Source organism: Pipra filicauda, unplaced genomic scaffold, assembly GCF_003945595.2.
Source record: "Pipra filicauda isolate LSUMZ 115617 unplaced genomic scaffold, ASM394559v2 scaffold106_size2291244_pilon, whole genome shotgun sequence".
Lineage (NCBI taxonomy): Eukaryota > Metazoa > Chordata > Aves > Passeriformes > Pipridae > Pipra > Pipra filicauda.
The window spans coordinates 89,269-110,555 of record NW_024103507.1 but is presented as its reverse complement, the minus strand read 5'-3'; the positions used below and the strand labels follow the sequence as shown (position 1 = coordinate 110,555).

General features: G+C 36.8%; 1 protein-coding gene across 1 annotated transcript in view; it reads left to right on the top strand.

The window, feature by feature from the left end:
• RFX6 (regulatory factor X6) overlaps positions 1-20,866 on the top strand; it is a 34,342-nt gene extending 13,476 nt beyond the window's left edge. The window contains exons 6-19 of the mRNA XM_027745359.2: positions 340-367; positions 4,600-4,707; positions 7,004-7,081; positions 7,175-7,288; positions 9,308-9,357; positions 9,758-9,917; positions 11,315-11,459; positions 12,671-12,780; positions 14,799-14,916; positions 15,990-16,112; positions 17,489-17,698; positions 18,192-18,701; positions 19,600-19,818; positions 20,590-20,866. Coding sequence (XP_027601160.1) covers positions 340-367; positions 4,600-4,707; positions 7,004-7,081; positions 7,175-7,288; positions 9,308-9,357; positions 9,758-9,917; positions 11,315-11,459; positions 12,671-12,780; positions 14,799-14,916; positions 15,990-16,112; positions 17,489-17,698; positions 18,192-18,701; positions 19,600-19,818; positions 20,590-20,756 — 2,140 coding nt within the window. The 3' untranslated portion in view covers positions 20,757-20,866. The remainder of the gene's footprint in view (positions 1-339; positions 368-4,599; positions 4,708-7,003; positions 7,082-7,174; positions 7,289-9,307; positions 9,358-9,757; positions 9,918-11,314; positions 11,460-12,670; positions 12,781-14,798; positions 14,917-15,989; positions 16,113-17,488; positions 17,699-18,191; positions 18,702-19,599; positions 19,819-20,589) is intronic.
• The last annotated feature ends 421 nt before the right edge of the window (positions 20,867-21,287 follow it).

Genomic DNA, 21,287 nt, shown 5'->3' with positions numbered 1-21,287 from the left:
TGTGGACTTGCATCTATGCTATCCTTTTGCTGTTTGCGAAGTTGCAAAGATCCAAACAAAAAGCTGAAACTGGGTTTTATACTTTACTGTTTAGTCAACGGTCTGAAGCTTAATGTTTTATAAGACATCAGTAGGTTTCCAGATATCCTCAGGCATCTGCAAATCAGTGGAAGAAATTAAGGAAAAAACCATGACTTCTACTAGAGTTACATTTGGAAAAATGTGATAATTTTTCTAACAGATCTATTATTTATATATCTATACACACCTATATGCACCTCATCTCTACAAATGTTCTGCTTAGGAAAAAAAAATAACTGAATGTGTTTATTTTCAAAGGTTTTCTGGAAGCAAGCTAAAAAATGAGGTAAGTGCTGTAGCCTGTTTCCTTTTACTTCTGTTGTAATCCAAATATGAAGTGACCTGTGATTTTCTTCACATTAATTTCTTTTAAAATTGCAACAGTATTTTTCATTACACATTAGACTGCATAATCTTTTTTGATGATGCTGAGTATTTGTTCCTCTAAATATTCAAAGAAAAATAAGATTGGAAGACACCTTCTAGGGTTCCCATGGCAATCCAACTCCCCATAACCATAGATGTTCATAATAGACCATTTTAAGTAAAGGATCAAGTTCTTACTTAATTTTTTGTATATATTACCTTTGCCGGAGGACTTTTTCAGAATCTCATTTGTCTGACTTGAAGCCAAATAGAAAGCTTTTTTTTTCATAAACTGAAATTTTTGCCTTCTGATCAGGATTGTCTTTCTCTACTTTTTACTCTTCATGACATTGTGTTGTGATATGTCTTTTTGCTGCTTTTGCTAGTTGGATGGAACAAACAGCAGCTTTTAGTAATTTCTGATCAGCCTTTCGGCCTTTCACCATACTTGTTCTGATTTGAGTATCTTTGGAGTAAAAAAAACCATAAAGCCTTGTAAATGGCATATTTGCAATTTCTGTTGGAAATATCCCTTCTGCTGACCCCTAGAACAGGATCTGGTTGTGTTGGTTTTTGTTCTCCCAAAGTAGTCTACATTTTCACAACTCTATACTATGGTATAGTCATTGTCATTACAGTCATATTTATACCAGAAAATTATGTATTATTGTGCAATAAGGGCTGATCCTAGTATTTTTCTTTGACACTGAGTTCAGCTGGCATGGAATATCCCGCATCCATATTATTAAACTCCTGAACCTGCAAAAGAACACAGGCACATCTCAGCCACATTGCCACAGAGAAACATCCCTAACATGCAGTACCTGTTGAAGTATCACCAGAAAGTGTTTGGGATGCCGCTAATTGGCATGGGCCGAAAGAATGCCAGAGACCATTCTGAATAATACTGTTCCAGTATTGCCTGGGAATGTTTCCTGACACCACTTAATTTACTAGACTAGATACACCTTCTGTGATCAACTGATACACAGCAAGACTTTCACCTTTTTCATTTCCAGATAAGCAACTCCTAGCTAATAGCAGACATTCTTATTGGTCCCTGAGAGTGTAGTTTTGCTCTATTGATTTTCATCCCCTTTATTACAATTATCTCAAAGCCATCCAGATCTTTCTACATGACCTCTTGGTCTTCCTCTGTTGACGATTTCATTAGCTCATGTCAACCAATTTAATCTATGAAATGTTCAGTGAGATCAGCCCCAAGTTTGAACTTTGAGAATCTTCCCTTCAATCCCTTTTCAACCCAGTAGTTTCCCTGTCAACAGAACTTGTTAGCCTTTCAGCTGGAGTCAGCTTCTTAAACATTTTTACATTCTTTTACTAATCCCCACTCTCACCAGTGTAAGTAATCATTTCCCATGGTGACACCACATCGAGCATTTTAGTGAGGTTCAGATAGATTAGATTTGCTGCAATTTCCCTGTTCAGATAATCAGCTATCTTATCAAATACAGATACTGCTATGCCATGGGATATTCCCAACAAATTCATAAGCACTACTGCAGCATTCATTTGTTCAGTTTTGGGACGGAATATATCTAGTTCCCTTGGCATAAATGAATGCATATTTACTTCCATCTCTGATGTGGCATTCCCAGTTTGCCTTGTAATTCAAAGTCCCACAAATCTGTCTTGTTTCTACCCCAAAGTTCCCTTGTCCTCCCAGAAAAAATGTTCACAGATGACGTGGGAGAGATATGTGAGAAAAGGCACATCAGTATGAGTTTTTGTTTGTCTATCTCTGAAATTATTCAGACAGTTCTTAAAAGAAACAGGTCTTTCATAGTCAAAACTGAACTACAATAATTTCAGCCTATGGAAAATTTGGCATCATACTTTCCATTAATATGAACAGGTAATAGATATATCCTTACTCATTTGCTTGAAAGTACATGCAATCAGGTATTCCAGAAAGATTTACAATGATTGCATAAGGTCTAATTCCCAGCAGGAACATAAAGACATCGAAAAGATGTTGAAGCACTGATTGTCTAAATATAATGAGTAAATGGCATTTGAATGAATACTTATTGAGTGCCAGGGACACTGTTTACTTCTGGTATGTTTTATCGCATTTTCTAGTATTCTCTCTGTAGGGGGAGATATCAGCAAATTCTTTTATCTAAACCAGTTAGTGCACCATTAGAGTCTGTATGGTTAATTAGGCAGATAATATTACTGTCATTATCTTAATGTTAAATGGCCATTAGAAACAGATGGCCTTAAATTGAAAGGGCAAGTGGCAGCAGGTTAAAATATTAAGCCTAGAACTGAGGCACAGTCATATATAAGTCCATTAGCAAGGTAAAAAACATTGCATACTCTCTTCTCTTAAACCTCCCACCACAATCACTACTTCTTTTAAATAAGCAAATCCCTTTTAATCAAAGCTTTTAATATATTTCATGGGTAATTGCATAATAAAATCACTAAGACTACTCCTGTTATAAAAGAAACCCCAAAAGAACCTCCTTATATTGATAGATGATTATAACACCAAAAGTATTGACACAGAGAGGTACTAAGGTTTCTAATTTCTACAATTTCTTTGACTTAGAGCTTTATATGTGTTTGCATAGTAGATAGCATAGACAAAATTCATTTACATAGTGTATGCTTTTGTTTCTTGCTGTCTGTTTTGGCGGACACATCTCCCTCTAAAAATAGGGCTATATGTATGTTGAATAAGTCAGTTACAGCTATAGTTTTCTGAATTCAGTATTTGAGAGAACTTCACTTGAAAATGGCCTCCAATTAATGAGTCAACATTTATAGATATATAGTCCCCTTGGCACACTTTTACACTGTATGTTGCACTCTGTAACTACTATTCCCACTTTAGAAAAATCTGACTGTATGCCAAGAGGTAGGAAATGGTCACTTCAAGTTCCATTCAAAAGCCTGTTGCATGATCATAAATTTCATCCATTAGGACAGAGGGAATCTAAGCAGAAGTAATGGATTTACCACAGGAATATGCAGAAGGCTAGCTTGTGGCTCTGTACACTGACTTGATGTAAGGACTGGTTAGGCTAAAATGGAACAAAGGGTTTCAGCCAAACAGTCTTTAGATTTGAATGCAATCCTGTGAGAATAAGTACAGTTCAGTCAGTAAGGACAGAATCATAATATAGATTGTATTGCTTCTCTTGAAGATGAGGGTTTCACCTTAATTATAGCATTTAGGAGCTTAATAGGCCTACTAAAGTGTGCATTATAAGTATAAACATAATTACCCTATATTACTACAAGATGTACTCAAGATCTGTTCTCAATCTGTAAGTAGAACAAGATGTGTCTACAATATTTTAGATATCACAAGCTAAGGAGACTTAATATGTGAAATCTAAGAACAGAAAGAAACTCTCAGATCAGCAGAATTTAGCATAATTCAGGAGGAATTTATCTTGTGTCCGGGTCAACATCGACCATGTCCCAGCAAAGTGGAAAACACTAAATGGGAATATCTTACTGAGAATGGGAATATTCTTCCTGCGATGTAAAACTGGGACTTCATGTCAAGTCTGCCACAATCACAGAAAGCTATATAATAAATACATGGTACAGAAGTATCCACAGATCATATATACCATCACATCCATAACACCATAAACTATTACCAAACTTTATGATAAACTAAAATAACAGTTGGCATAGTAAAATAGCTGAAATCATGATTGCTCTGCTATCAGAGCAGGAAGAGAGGAGGAGAGAACAGTAATATCTCCGCTACTCTAGATCCTTGCACTAGAAGGATACATATTAAATAAAAGTTAGGGTCTCCTTGAATCACAGGATCACAGTCCACACTGTAGAGAAGAGTAGCATTTTACTTTAGCTTTTAAACATAGATTAAGTCCAAAGCTTGTAGAATTCCATGAAGTAATGTGTCTCAGATGCTACTTCACTCTGAAAACTGTGTTTGATGGAGTTTAAATCTAGACAAATATTTAATAACTTTCCTGAGCTGGTATCCAGATCTGGATAAGCATCAATATTTTTGAAGGATTATCTGAATGCAAGTATTCTGATATGTAGAGAGACTTATGAGATAATATACAAGTTTAGCATGATTTGTTGGTTTCAGTTGTATCGATATTAGCTGTTTCCGTTTTTTCCTTTCTGTTTCAGGGTGGTTTTACTCGTAAATATTCTCTGAGTTCCAAAACTGGAACACTCCTCCCAGAGTTTCCAAGTGCTCAACACCTTTTGCTTCAAGGGTGCATTTCTAAAGACAAGGTAAAATGTGAGCTGCTTCTTTTCCAACTTTAAGATCAAAAATTTGCCACAGAATGTTTCTTCGTATCTTAACCTTTGAGGTATTGACATGAAAGAGCCAGAAATGTCCATAATCAAATAGAGGTGACTGATTTATAGAGGGGGCAAACCTTTACTAACACCGATTAACCGGCTTTCCACTGGAAAGGTGGTTGAATTATTTACCTATTAACTGACCCAGTATTTTACAAACTGATGGTATGTAAGACGGGGAGAGCAAAACAAACAAATAACTGAGAGTTGTATTCTTTCCAAATACCTTTGGATTTAAGGTAAGTTTTTTGTTCTGATTAGAACAGAACAAATAATTCACAACAAATAATTAGATGAATTTTACTGTCTTTCATTGTTGGAAAAGAGACCGAAAATCTGAACACCTGGGGCTTTTTTTAATTACTAAAATCATTGTGTATCCTAAGTACAACTGTTCAGTTAAAAGTATCTCTCTCATGTTTTATGTCTTTGACTCATTGCCCGTGTGTTATGTCTGTGTTGTTTCTGGTCACATTACAGGCTGCTACATCCCTGAACTGTTCTAGAAACCTTTTGATAGACATTGTGAACTCTCCAATTTAGCCTCCAGTGCAGGTCATGATGGTGACTGTTTTGAGATATGTTGCTTTAAAGCTTTTTGGTTTTGAGCCCTTCCTCTTAAGCTTTTTTCTAGGAAAGTAGTGAAACCTAGGATTCCTGTAGTGAGAAGCTAAACAAAAGGAGCCATCTTAGCTGAAAATATTACAGTTTCTAAAGAAAGCCCAGGTGTACTCAGCAGTGTGCACCACCTGTTGCTATAGTCTCCATCAGTGAATTGACATCTCTCCTATATATAAGTCTCATAATATTTAAATCTGAAGAACATTTGAGGTTCCTTGCAAACCCAACACAGCACTGTAAACAAAACTGATTTTTACTGCTCCAACGATGAAGAAAAATTTGCAGCTCTTTTCCCCTTCATTTTTTAATCAGCAGCATTGTGCCTGACTGTCTGGGGACAGACTTGTGGAGTTGTAGGAGACTGGGAAGAGAGATGAATTTCAGTGTATCTCCTGTGCTCTCCTTCCTTGCTGCTCTTTCCTCATTTCTAATTCTCTTATTTCCTGCTTTCTTTCCTTACCATCTTTCCTCTCCTTCATCTTATCTGACCAAGGATTATTGAACCTAAGATACTTAGGTACGCTGTTGAAGACAGTCCATACATGAGGTTTAACTCCTGCATTAAACTCCTAGAAATTTCTTGCACCTGAAATCTCTGAAGAGTCCATAAATGTAGCATTCTGCAATAAAATAGATGGGTAATTTCTGCATTTAATGTTTCTGAAGAAAACTTACCTAAACTTTAAACTTCCATCAACCCCTTTCAAAAACAATTCTTTAAAATGTTCTTAGATCTCACACTTTGCCATTGTTTTTCAAAGATACATAGTTACAGTAGCAGATCTGAAAATCAGAAAGATTCTACTTTCAAAGAAATCTGCATGCTAAACCTGTTGCAATTAGATGGTACTAGGTTCACGTGAAATCTGATAGTGTTTTGCTGGAGAAGTTCGCAAGCTGTGACAACTTTTCTGTGACTCAGGACCACAAGAATTGTTTTGATAGCATTTTTCTTTTCTTAAAATAGTTTAGTGTATTTCTTGTTTTATAATTTGCTACAAATTTTAAAAAAGACTGCCTTTTTTTTTTTTGAATAAGAGAGCACTCCACTCAGATAAAGTAGCCTGATGAGATGAAAGGGAGTTCTGCTTTTTAAAGTTCAGTTCATGTAAGGCAGTGATTAAACTTTGACCAAATGACTGGCAGCTATTTTCTCATTTGTCCAAGTAGATGATGTTTCAGAACACTCATAGACGCCTATAGTAACCTAATGATTAACTTGCACTGCTCTTTGGGATTAATCTTAGCTTCAGAAAGGTGAATTTACTTTACCATCTGACTGGATAATCTGACTATTGCCTTACTTTAATACCTACATTTTCACAGTGTATACATGTTCAAATGCTACATTTCTGACAAGAATATAAATGCTTGACTTAAATAATACTTGACTAATAATGACTTAAAAATGTTGATAAAACTAGAGATGAGTGCCCTCCTCATCACTTCTGGATATACAGACTGCCTACTTGTGAATATGCATTGCAATATAGTTTATATTGTATGTTTAAATAGCTACAGAAAGCAGAAACCTAGATCACTATAGCGGTAAAGGAGAGAGCTAAGAAACTCAGTTTATCTTTCTTCCTTCCTTCCAAAACAGGTAGATACTCTTATTATGATGTACAAAACACACTGTCAGTGTGTCCTTGACAATGCAATTAATGGGAACTTCGAAGAGGTGAGGTTCTTTGAACACATATTCTTGGTATATATGCACAGGGAACCAAGAAAGCATTATTTATGTCTATGAATCTGGTTCCTATTCCTTTAGATTCAACATTTCCTATTACATTTTTGGCAAGGAATGCCTGATCATCTTCTTCCCCTGCTTGAAAATCCCATCATCATTGACATCTTCTGTGTCTGTGACTCAATACTATATAAGGTAAGTTAAGCATTTAGCTACATGGATAATATCAACCACATTACAGCTTTTGTATCTGTAAAAACATACAATAACAGGATGCCATGACTGCTTTCTGCCTCTACTCTGTAAACTGGCAAGGGAATCATTGAAATAAAGAAATAAAATGGGCACATGTAAGAGCTGAACTCCAGTCTCAGCTCTGCTGCACGCTCGCTGTGTAACCACAGGTAGCACACTAACAATGAAATCCTGACCTACTTGCTTGAATGTAGCTAAAAGAAATGTTCATGTGCTTCACTGAAAAGGCTGACTAAGGTAATCCTGGATGAAAATGAAAGGCTTGTTTTCACTTAAAAGAGTACTGTAATTTCTACCAGCAAAGAGAGGCTGTGGCACATGGATGAGGTGATTCCACATGCCAGTCTGCTACTCACAGGTTATGTCAGGCCATGGTTTCATATTATGAAGTTGGAACAATACTGGGTTAAAATATTCCTGCCTCTCCTGCCTGCTGCACTTCATATCTGTTCCTGTGCTGGTATATGTACTGGAAAAGCTGCTCCCCTGTGAACTGGTTTGGGGTCAAAAAAAATTTTTAAGTAATACTTGTATGCAGAGCTTTTAAGCCATGTGAGTTCTTTGATCTAGTTCATGGCATGATCACACAAATAGTTGAAACAAAGTGAAACTTATGAGTGTTGTAAGGTCTGGATTAGATGATAGTGCACTGGGGGAAAAATAAAAAAATAAATAAATAATACCACCAAAGTTTCCTAAGATTTTTGTTTCAAAAGTCAGATCAGATCATTATTTAATAGCTGCAAAGTACTTTAAGCTCCTCTGATAGGATATGTCATAGAAATAGAAAAGGATTGTCATACAGATGTCTCTCTAACAGATTTCATATCACATATTGATGGGAAGAAATAACTATTGGCATAACAGTAAACACCAACCTGTCAAAGCAAGAGACTTGGGGCTGTTTAGCCCTGATGCCCTATTGTAATCTATTTGTCATTCTTTACTGTCCAAAAATATGGGGGAAAGTCCAGAAATGATGAAAATATGTATTTCTTAGAAGCATAACAATCTGTGAAGAAGTGTTTTAGTTACCACATGGAAGTAAAGGTAATTAGCATTGAGAATCATAATTACTACCCAGGAGATGAGCCATTAAGCCTCATTTACTTGTAGTGATTACATTGTACTTTGAGTTTATGAGTTTTTTCCTGCTCTAAATGTGCTGTCTCAATAGATTCAATATTAACTTTATTCATGATAAAGATTTAATGTTATAAATTGAATAAGACAGAGTTTCTCAAAAGTTCATAAATTTACTATTGTGCCTCTTCTTTGTCTCTCACTATTTCTTATTAATAATCATGTTAGATGTTCTTGACAGCACAGTGACAAAAGGAAAGAGGAATTACATTGGATTGTTAACAAACCATTTACATTAACAATGAAAAGAGATTTTTGTGATACAGGCTAACAACTTTGCCCTCCACAATAACATTCCCCAAAGGCCACGCCAGATGGCACATTTTTTGCAAAAAGAGTTCCACGCCATACTTAGCTACAGGGTACTATGGCTGAACTCTGAATGCTTTCAGTGCCATGTCCAGTTTGGCAGAAAGAAGAGTCAACAGCACTCAAAGACTTGGGAGATGCTTGAGTATCTGCTTTACAGAGACTTGGTGATGCTAGAAAAGCCGAAGTGTATATGCACCTCACTTCTACTATTTCCCTACTGGAGGACATGTGGGACAGGATGTCTTGGTTTTTTTCTTGTTTTACCGGTATGCTGACATACATTAAGAATGGGAGCTATCAGTATATAAATATCTCACATGTTCCTATGTAATAGTGACTGGAAAAATCTAGGTATATAAATATCTGGCCAATAGCTTAAATGGCTTTATTCTGTAAAACAATTCTGTACTTATCACTTTACAATCTAAGTAGGCACGACAGACATGAATGAATGAATAAATGGCCAGTGGAAGCTTGATATAATTTTCTGTTAACTTTTTGAAGGTTCTTACAGATGTACTCATCCCTGCAACAATGCAAGAAATGCCAGAAAGGTAGGTATTTGACAATAATCACAATACATTCTGGCTTTTAGGCGTATTCCAAGTAAATAGCAGTAATTCTATATCCTCAACTATTTACACTCATTTTTAGAACAGTAGAGTATGTATGACAAAATACTGTCAGCTCTGAGGACACCTATAGGACAACTTTAAAATATTACACAGTATTTTAATGTCCCAATTGGCTTACAATTTTTCTTGAGGAGGTACAGATCAATATATTTTCAGTTTTAGCTAAATGATTGGTCATTTCCTGTTTCCTTTCGGTAATACCTGAGGAGTAATACATAGATAAGTTAGTCATAGATTGAAACCCAATTATTTAAACTAATGCAAGACAATTTTTATTGGTGATTCTCTAAACCATGTTTTGTTGTTTTTTTTTTTATAGTTTACTGGCAGATATAAGGAATTTTGCGAAAAACTGGGAACAGTGGGTTGTTTCCTCTTTAGAAAATCTACCAGAAAACCTGACAGATAAGAAATTGCCTATTGCAAGAAGATTTGTTTCCTCCCTGAAACGACAGACGTCATTCTTACACCTAGCACAGGTAAACAGAATAAGACTATACATCAAAAATTTGTTAGTTATATTCAGTATAGCTTTCTGGCCATGAGATATAATGCATTATTTTTTCAAGGTTGACCTTCAGCGATGGAAGACTTACATCTTGTACTTTTAACCATGAAAGAAGGAAGTGACCATAAATAGATCTGACCAAAACTTCCAATTTTTGTAGTAGAAAAGAGAGCAAAGACCATGCTTATAATGAACAGCTATCACTGCAATTTTTGGCAATCAAATGATGAAGTGGAATACGTGTGTATTTGGTTTAGTTCCAAACTGGAAAATTTCAGATGATCTTCTTGCTTAGCAAAGGTTTGCTGTCTTGTCCATGATGTTCTTTAGTGAGCTTATTTCTGTTTGAGTTTTGAGCAAAAAGAGAACATGGGAGTGACAGGGAGTTGGGGACTCCAAGGCTGTGTTGTCCGGCTGCAGGTGTCTGCAACTAGGAGTCGCCTCCAGGTGATGTTTTTATAGATTATACAGAAGGATACAATGCCTTTTGAGCATTGCTCACTGCTAACAGCTTGGGCTTTTAGGTGGTTGTCCTCATGAATGACTATAAATTCATCCTGACTTGGTTTTCTCTTTCACAAATATTAAGACAAAAGTAGCATGTGGGTGATACTGTGAAGATGATCTGATAGGAAGGCACATTAGAAGAGCATTAGAAGTCTGATGAAAGGGAAACATTATCTTATCTGATCTGTGAAAAAATCCAGCCATGACAGTAAAATTAAACTTAAGGTGATCCCCAGGTGTGAGTCTGTCCTGGTTTTGGCTGGGATACAGTTAATTTTGTTCATTGTAGCTAGTATGGGTCTATATGTTGGATTTGTACTGGACACTGTCAATAATTCAGGGATGTTTTAGCTACTGCTGAGCAGTGTTTACAAAGAGTCAAGGCCTTTTTGGCTTCTCACACTGCCCTGCCAGAGAGTAGGTTGGAGGTGCACAGGTTGGTGGGAGTGGACACAGCTGGGACAGCTGATCCCAGCTAACTACAGGGACTTTCTATATCATATGGCATCATGATCAGCAATAAAACTAGGGGGAAGTTTGGCAGGGGACCACTGCTTGGGCAGTTGACTGGGCATCAGTCAGTTGATGAGCAGTTGTCTTCATTTGCATCACTTGTCTGTCTTGGACTGTATTTTTCTCTGTTTTTTTTGTTTGTTTACTTTTTATTATTACTGTTATTGTTTTTATTTTTTCTTTTTAAAAATTATTAAACTGTTTTTACCTCAACCCACAAGTTTTCTTACTTTTTCAATTCTCTCTCCCATTCTGTGACAGGGTGGGGAGTGACTGAGTGGCCATGTGGTGCTTAGCTGCCTGATGTGGCTAAACCACAGCCAAATTTTACCTTGCTTTCTTTTGCAGATTGCTCGCCCAGCACTGTTTGATCAGCATGTGGTGAATTCCATGGTGTCAGATATTGAAAAAGTTGATTTGAATAGTATTGGTTCTCAGGCACTCCTTGCAGTCTCGGGGAGCACAGACTCTGATGGGGAGGTCTACAGTGAATGTAAGTCCATGGTGATACTAATTTGTATCATTATAATTCACTATTTCATTCCATGCCACACTATTTTACTTGGACTGACTGAGACAAGGCACACATAGACACTGCATTCTGTAATCTAGTACACTGTTAACTTCAGTAGCTTAAGAAAGCTTGTACTGGGAAGTCATCCCAGCTAGATGATTTTAAATGGTTGCTGAAAAATTAATTTACATGTCAGTTGCTAAGTGCAACCAAATCTCTTTTGAAATTTTGATGTAATTAAATGTGGATATTAGCACAGATCAATTCCTGAAAGATGTCTCAAAAATTCCATGTCATTATGGCTTAATGTAATGAATATTTTAATTTTTTTTTTATGAATAGGGGTTTTTTTGATGCAAGTTGATCTTAAATAAATGATTTTCTCTTTAGTGCAGCAGCTATTTTCATACACAGAACAGAGCGAAGTATAAATTCTGAGGGTGTTAATTTTCAAATACATACCAGTTGTTGAAAAATAGATATAGCCTTTTCATGAAAAAGATAACTTTTGTCATAAGAGTGATGTTGATCAGAGTTTAGAGAGCTGAAAGGAATAGCAGTGTGTTGTCCTCTAAATATTATTACTTTGATAATGAATGTTTGTTCTCTTTAATGGTTCATAATCCTATTCACATTTTTGAGTTGCCCATTCTCTACTTTTTGTGTAGTTGTTTTTTATTTTATTTTTATTTTATTCTTTGTCTTCTTTCACACTGGTTAAAAAAGAAAAGGAGAAGAGAAATAACTGGTCATTCAGGCACTTTTTTGAAAATGGGAATTGGGGAAGTTAACTTTGCATAAAATAGTGAGAAACTTGTAAGATTTAAGGGAAACTTCAGACACTACAAATCTGCCACGTTACAGATAAAACTTTACTATTAAAGTTAGTATTAGAAAGGTTTTCAAGGTTGAATCTTAAAAGGAATGAAGAATATAATCTTCTTTTGGTTTAATTTTCTTGTAAAACTTCATTGTCTTACAGCCCGTGTCATTATAATGCTTAAGTAATTAAAGTATATATGACTGATGGATGTGTGTCTGCTTGCTTTGCTGGGGAATTACTTATTTCTTCATGGCTCTAATTCTTTGCTTTTCCTTTCCATGCTACAATATTGTCATATGGCTGGTGAGTGGCTTTTTCTTGTGTTCAGAATAGTGTGCAATGATATGTTCTCCTTTTTACATGGTAGATGACTCTATTACAGTGTTCCAAGAACTGAAGGACCTTCTAAAGAAGAATGCCACTGTGGAATCATTTATTGAATGGTTGGATACTGTGGTTGAGCAAAGGGTTATCAAGGTACCTTTCAAATGTTCTGCCTGACCCAAGAACAAATCCTACTCCCCTTACTCCTTACATAGACCCTTATGCAGTTCTATTGGTTTCCCACATGGGATTCTCATCTCTACCCCATCTCCTTGCTGTAACAGGGAAGTGTGAAAGATTCCAGTGCTGTTAGATCTAATTAATCATGTTGAGCCTGTTGAACAATCTTGCATGTGTGACCAATTAAGAAATACTGTAACTAAAACAATAAAGTCAACACTTTCATAAACTTTACATGAAAGAAACCCTTCCAGATTCTGTGTGCATGCAGAATCACAGAGGTATTTCTCAGTGAGTAAGGTGAGCAAAAGTTATTCCTTAGAGAAGCAATTCTTTCTTTCATGGCATTTGGTTGGTACCGTATGTGATATAAGTTGCTGCAGCAGGTGGATTCAGAAGTAGCCAACCTCCAGAAGGATTTCTACATACCAGGATGAAAGATACAGTTTTGTAGCTTTGTAAGGTGCTGAACACAGTAATTGATGGTTTTGATGGGATTCCCCCGCCCGGCTCCAATTTAGAAGATGCATTATCATCACAACTATTTTATATGCATGTAGTTATACAGGGATTAATATACTACAGCTCAGAACAAAATAAAGGAGTTCTGAGTTATATCTCAAGTAAGAGATATCTAACCAATTTGTGACTAATAACTGTAAACTAGCAGAATGTTACACATTGCTTGCTAATAGTTGAACACAGGTCTCCTCATCAGATTTGTTCTATCTGGAAATGTAATAATTTATCCATCATTTTAGGTGGCATCTTGATATGAGTGGATGTAAAAGGATGAGACAGTGCAGTTAGCATCGACTGGCTGGCCGAAGAGTGACTGCCACGTACAGGAAAACCATGGGCATGCCATTTTTTCTTTTTTTGCCTGTTTTCCCAAATTTCAATGGAGACAGTGATAGTTTCTTTCTTTTTAAAGTATTCTGAGTTTCCTAACATTTGCTGACACATGTGAACAGCACAATGAGGAGCTCTGGATGATTCAGGGCAGCATAGTCAAAGCAAGTCCTTATCTACACACAAGTCCCTAGTCAAAAAACTCCCACTGAAGCTGAGCAATCTCAATTTATTTTAGAACTGAATGATTATGGTCTAAAATTCATTCCACAATTTCAGAAGAAAATTTCTGATAAAACAAGTCAGGCAGAAAAGGTGAAGCACTTTTCCATTCAGCATCTACTATGTGCTTCTGTATTATTAAAGTTAACAAGTAAGGTTCCTACCATTGCTTTCCTGTAGTTAAGGGGAGAAATACCAACGAGTTCTGATATGAAGCTAGGTCAACTAAGCAGAAGCTAATAATTGACAGAACATGCAATCCTTCCATTGCTGTCTGCCTTCTGTTCATGCTAAAATGTGGCTACTGTCAAACTCGCACAACAACTTCTTTCTGCTTGGTGTTTGAGAAAGTAACAGGGCATATGTTACTACACGAACAAATCACTGCCAGAACAAAGTGACAGTATGAAATGAGCAATATTAAAAGCATCACTTTGATCATCATGATAGTAAACATACCATTCTGTAAGAGAAAGTCTGGCCAGTATTATATAGGTTAAATTGAAGTACAAGGACTAATTTCTATTCCCTCTTTATGTGGAATAACATAGTGCCAGAAGGAGGGGGGGGTTCTTTCTTTCTTTCTGCCTTGTATTTATAGAACAACTTGGCACCTTTAGTACTAGAATATAAGGTAATCTGTGTACCTTCAGGGCATATCAAGGCCCAAGCAGTAAGCCGTTTGTTCATCAAACATTGACATTCTACGAGCTCTGCACTGAAAAGGGAGAATCTTGCTCTTTTTTACCACATTAGGACACACATTAAGAAGATACCGTCAATCAAGCAACTTGATTCACTCTGCCACATTAGCCTGAGTCAAGGACTCCTTGAACTCTCAAACATATTGAGTTCTTCCCTCCTGTGTGCAGAAAGCAGGTTACCATATTTAACAGTATTTTACTATTTTCTTTCAGGCAAGCAAGCAAAATGGGAGGTCTTTAAAGAAGAGAGCTCAAGACTTCCTTCTGAAATGGAGCTTTTTTGGTGCTCGAGTGATGCATAATCTAACCCTAAACAACGCATCAAGTTTTGGTACCTGATCATTAAAAAACAATCATATTTTGTACATATATGCCAGTATTTACCAGCTTTCCTGAACAGAGGAACGTGTCCTAATCTAAAGATGCTTTGATCAAAGCCACAAATGCTGTGTAATGTGTTTTTCAAACTAACATTTCATGTTAAATGCTAGCAATAATTTGGTGGTGACCTGTGTCACATGTTCATTTTTAAAACATTTTTAATTGCTGTTTGATACTGCTTTGTCATTTAAGTGGTAAAAGCTTTGTTTGCTTTAATATGGCAATGGAAGTATAACTGCATAGCTCAGTATAGGAGACAGAAGATTTAAATTATTAGTTTTACCTGTGGATCAAGTTTGGTAAAAAATTACTGTTTTGTAGAAGATTTGTGCATAATATGTTTTAATAAAAGCAAAAGAAATTGGGCAGTCACCACACATTTAATTCCGGGACCAGCAGATTATCAATTCAACAGTGTTTCTGGCTTTTAAAATTTAAGGCTCACACATCCATCTTTAGGAATGTTTACATTTTTGGGAACATTCAGGAAGAATCTTTTATAAAATGGTAGATGGTAGACCAAGTGAAACTAACTCTAGTACATAATTTCCTAAATTTAGTCATAGGTACATTGTTATTTAAAATTCAGAGGGTATTTGAAATGGCTGTTAGGGACACAGGCTTTTTAATGTGATATATCCTTGAAATAAGGTCAAAGACTTCACCAGTTATTGTCTGGTTATTTAGCACAAGACAAACAGAAATAGAGCAGAGGCATTCTAGCAGACTTCGGCCTTATCTACTCCACTGTGTGCCCTCTTCAAGTCTAAAGCATGTCTCACTTTCATCAGTATTTTTCTTTGATGTAATTAGTGGTCAAATAGCCTACAGGACAGTAAACAATTGAGCCAGGTGGGCCAGTGCAAAGAGAGATTAGAGCTAGAATTTAGGCACTATTCCTTGTTGGTCTTGCCAGGTCATTTAAAGTCCACAATTATTTGTTTGTTTCCCTGGCTTCTTGTAGAATAGAGAGAGATGGTCACAAAGATAACTCAGCTACTCTCTCTCTTTCTCTTCCAAAAGGTTCTTTTCATTTGATCCGCATGTTACTAGATGAGTACATCCTGCTTGCCATGGAGACACAGTTCAACAATGACAAAGAACAAGAACTCCAGAATCTACTGGACAAATACATGAAGAATTTAGGTAACTAGAGCTTGGTCCTTTTGCATATACTTCTGTACTTTTAGAAATTGATGTATTTGTTTAACTTTAAACAGAAGCAAGTTTACTCTGTTTTTCTGAAGTTGTAGTTATATGCAACATGGTCAAATTCACCTGAAAAGTTTGTGACCATTCATTCAGCAATTCATTCACACCTTCCCAGCATGGTTCACTTCATGATGTTTTGTGGGCCTGTGAATACAATGGATCACTGAAATTTGCTTGAAAGCAACATATACTTGTAGGTACATCCGAAGAGCCATGAGCTGAAATGTGAAAACAGGTAAAAGCAGCAGAAAGGGCAGGAATTCCTAATCCAGTTTTTCTCCAAAGCCTAAATATGTAACTACATCTTGAACTGGGAATGTATGAAATGTTACCAAAATGCAAATATCCCTGCAATGTTGGAACAAAAGTTTGGAGCCCTGTTTATCATCTGGATGAAGTACTACTATGTGAAAGAGAAATAAAATTATTTTAAAAGAGTATCCTTAACATTTTCCATCTACCAGACTTCTTCCAAGTTAGACAACTTGAAGTTATATGCTCCAAGTTCTTTGCTATCAAAAGAATGAAGATGGATTTGGATCAAGTTCTGGTCCAAGTTAATCCTTAAAAAAACAGTGAAACTTCACTGAGTTCTGCAGAATTTTTCTTTATTAACATTAGCACCAGCAATCAACTCTAAATCTGCACTTTGTTGAAAGAAACTTGCATAGACTTTGTCTGACAGAAGGTGCTGCACTTCTTTTAGTTCAGCCTCCAAGAGAAAAACCTGTCCTATGTGCCAGTTACCTTATCCTTGGGTATTTAGGTGAAATACTGGAAACCATAAGGTAGAATCATGGTTTCCACTGCAGAATAACAGAACTGACTTTATCAATAATCTGCAGAAAACTAAAGAATTATTGAGTATAACAAATGCTTTTCTCTAGATACCAACATGAAACAGAGTTTGAGCATTCTAAAGTTCCCATTGTTAATTCTTTCGGATGAAGTGTTGAGCCTGATTCACTCTTAGTGCAATTTACTTTGCTTCATTGTTGAAATTTACTTCAAGGGAATAAATCTGATTCATACCTTCACTACGACAGCTTCAGTTAAAGAGCTGATACTGTGCGATATAGATCTGTGGTCAGGGAAAATGATACCAACACTTTCACCAGGAAGATCAAGACTAGAGCAGTATTTGTATTCATTGCCTATGTGCAAAATACGCAGACTTCACAGGGTTTTAGAATAATCAACCAAAGATACAAACAAATTGGGCAGCTCATATGCTGTCTATATGCTAGCAGTAAATTTATGTGCAATTGACATACATAACAACCAACAGGAGTTTTGATTTACTCCTTCAGATGCAAGCAAAGCCACCTTCACTGCATCACCAAGCTCTTGCTTCCTAGCAAATCGTAACAAAGCTGCTCCTTTGCCCAGTGACACTTCAGTAAAGAATGAGTGTCTAGCAGAGCAAACCTACGTGTCCTTGTCGGCTAGCCAGCCCAGCAGCATACCTTCTGGTCTGAACTCCTTCACCACTGGAGACAGCGAGAACATGCAGCTGACAGGTATGTATCAACTCTTCCAGCTTCTCCTTCCCAATTTGCTTGTTAGTCTTTCAGTTCACAGTAACATGTTGCTGTAGAAGGGGCAATGACCACATGCATTTATAAAGACCTCTTATAAACAACATTTCATGAGCTCACCTTCTGTGATTTACAGAAGTCAGCAATTGTAATTACCCTGCCACTAACAGTTCCTCTTGGAAAAGTGGTAAACTATCTTATACCTCTTGGCTTGGTGAGCTTCTTATGAGGAGAGAATGAACAGTAACATCTGGAGCACAAGAGGATTGTAACTGCGTCTCCAAGCTGGAGAATGAAAGGGGGAAGCTTTATAGCCTGTAGCCAAGGATTAAAAGCTCTGAGTTGTATAGGTGGAGGCTAATGTAATCTTTTGTAAAAGTTTCAAATAGTAATGTACACTTCGCTAGAGGGTTAGTGCCTTAACAGCAGTACTGCAGTATGGGTGCTAATCATGGCTAATGTTTATTTATTCCAGATCAAATGGAGCTGTCTCAAAGCACTGGCCACCTCATGACTCCACCTATTTCACCAGCCATGGTCAGCCGAGGAAGTGTTATCAACCAGGGGCCAATGGCTGTGAGACCTCCAAGTGTAGGTCCCGTGTTATCGACACATTCACAGTGCTCTTCTTACTCAGAACCGCTTTATCAGACTTTGTCACAAACTAATCAGAATTACTACGGAAACAATTCCAATTACCAGGCTATGTTCAGAACACAAGCCCATTCCACTTCAGGAGCTTACGACCACAGAGCAGAGCACAGCCGATTCAATGCCTTCAGTGAACAGCAGTTCTCCAGAGACTACTTCAGCAACAGTTGTGCTGTGTCTCCATACAATGCCAGATCCCCTTCCAGCTATGGTCCCTCAAACATGTCTCAGGACACACACAATATGCAGTTTCTGAATACTGGGAGTTTCAATTTCTTGAACAACTCAGTGCCTACATGTCCAGGAGCAGCATATCCTGCTAATGCTTCCAATGGTATTAATATATATTTTCTTTTTCCCTTCTGTTTCTCGTTCCTTGATGGAGTAAAATACTTTTTCTCCACTTTTCTATGAAATATGCATTTCAACTCATTTATACATTCCTGTTTTCCACTTCTCTGATGACACACAGAGGTGTAAAGCAGCTTAATAATCTACTTAAGGATTTATTTTCCTCTGTTGAATCCTAATTTGACCTCAAATGCATCTGCTGACCTATGCTAATCTTCCTTTTGTACCATCACCACGTCTTGCGCAAAGGACGCAAAAGCAGCATGGCCTTGTCGTTTAACGATCTCTTGAAAAGCTCCCAAAACATCTACTATGAAACAGAGCAGACACAAGATAGTTTACCTCTGGGATCAACGTAATGGACCATTCTAGTCACAGGGTCAGGATGATGAAACAAAGTATAGAAATGTGCATTAACAATAGTTTAAGACTTTGGCCCTCCATCTCCCTCTGCTGGAGGAAAGACACAGTGGAAACGTTACTTTTATATGGATTTGTATATGCAGTAAGTCCGTATTACCCTGCAGATTTTCTTTCCATGTATGCCTTCCTTGGCTGTGAGCTTCAAAAGGGAGCACTGAACTACGGATAGGGCTCCCCACGGTGTCTCTTACAGCCACCAATTGCAGGCTATGTTTGATTCTGAATTTAGAAGGGAAGGGCAATTTTCTGTGCTGAGGGCATGACTGAACCCTTAGCATCTTTTTGTTTCCTTGTTACCACCTCTATTTTGGGTCAATCATTGCACATGTTTCTAATGTTACTAGGCTGTATGTGTACATAAATAATCTTATTCTCAAGTACTTTTTGTCCAAGGTTATCACAGGCTCCTAACCTGCTCAGTAGTTTCACTCATCTTTTTTTCAATCTTCTTTCAATAGGATATTATGGAAACAGCATAAATTATTCAGAATCTCATAGACTTGGAACAATGGTGGATCAGCATGTTTCTGTAATAAGCAGTGTAAGCAGCATTCGATCACTGCCATCGTACAGTGATATACATGATCCACTGAATATCTTGGATGAGAGTGGAAGAAAACAAACGGGCTCATACTACACAGAGTCCTCACCATCAATTGTCTGCCGGACTCCTATGCGTAAGTATAGCCAACAACTGAGGAACAGCTATGAACTTTATAGCATTCTAGCAAGTGTTGAGTATTAAACTGTAGCTCACATATATAAGATATAAAATGCAATATAGAGATGAAATAACTCAGTACTTCAGATTTATCATAAGATGTGTTTTCCTTAAAATTGCAGGACAATTGGTTTAATAACTCTTTGCTTCCATAAGGAGGTCTATGATCCACTGTCCATGAGGAGTGGAATGACTGGCCTGAATTGCAGAAAAATCTGGTTTAGAAAACAGTTTCTAACTATTAAGTGAACTAATAACAGACTGGGCTTTTCTAAGGTCTCTTAAGGATCCTCACTGTCAAACAGATCAAATGAACCCTGGGTCAGAGGTGTCTAGGTATATACTTCCTGTGGTATAGTCCCCATCCTGTGCTTCAACAACTGAGTGTGTTAGGCAAAGCTCCCACTGACAGTGAATTTTAGGCATAAATACCTGATTGCAAAGGGTTTGTTTTGGTATATGCCTTATACAAATGGCAGCTGAGTTTGATCTCACATTCCAAAAAGGGTTGCATGGAAGATATAAACTAGGGCACTGTTTATTTCTCCACAAGATTATATCTTCCCGTTACTTACCTGTTAACCTTGCACAGAAGATCAGAAATTTCCATCCTTCAGATGATGTGCCTGGTAGAAAAGAGGTTGCATCAAATGAAAATGGATTGTAATTTCTGTTAAATTCAATAGACTGAAAACTTGCAATGATGGTAAATTTTTTTTCACCACAGCTTCAAACTTACAAACCACATCTTCTTCACAATGTATGTATGGAACACCTGGTCCGTTCCCTTCTCAGGAAAATCTGGAGGTCCATGGCCCACCAAGTAGAGATATGGTGTCATCGTTACCACCAATCAACACTGTCTTCATGGGAGCAGCTGCTGGAGGAACCTAACTGGGAGAAACATGTCAGTGCCTTAAGCTTAATTTCCAACTCCAAACATTAAAGCTATGAAGACAATGCCTTTCAAGTTGGTGGAATATAAAAGTATTACATATAGGTGTTAGAGGAGCCGTTTTAGTGATATTAGCAGACATCCACACATAAAAAAATAGCTATATTTAGATTGGGTCCTGCTTGTGAATCTCTCAGGATTGTTCTCACCATTACAGCTTTTCAGTCAGAAATTTAGGGTAAGCAGAAAGAGCCACTGATTCTTGCAAACAAGACTAAGTTGTAAAGAAATTATTGCATCTATTCCTAATTTATTAAAAATGTTATTTTAGTCTTTCACTTATATATTTTCTTTTTTTTTTTTTTTTTTTTTTTTTTTTTTTTTTTTATAAAAAGGTTTATTTAATGCCTGTGTTGCTCATTATTTATTAGGATCACAGAGTAACTGTTTACTATCTCATATTTGACAGACTGTCAAATGTATGTATCCTACCTCCTATGGAAATGTTTACAAGGTCAATTTTTACAGTT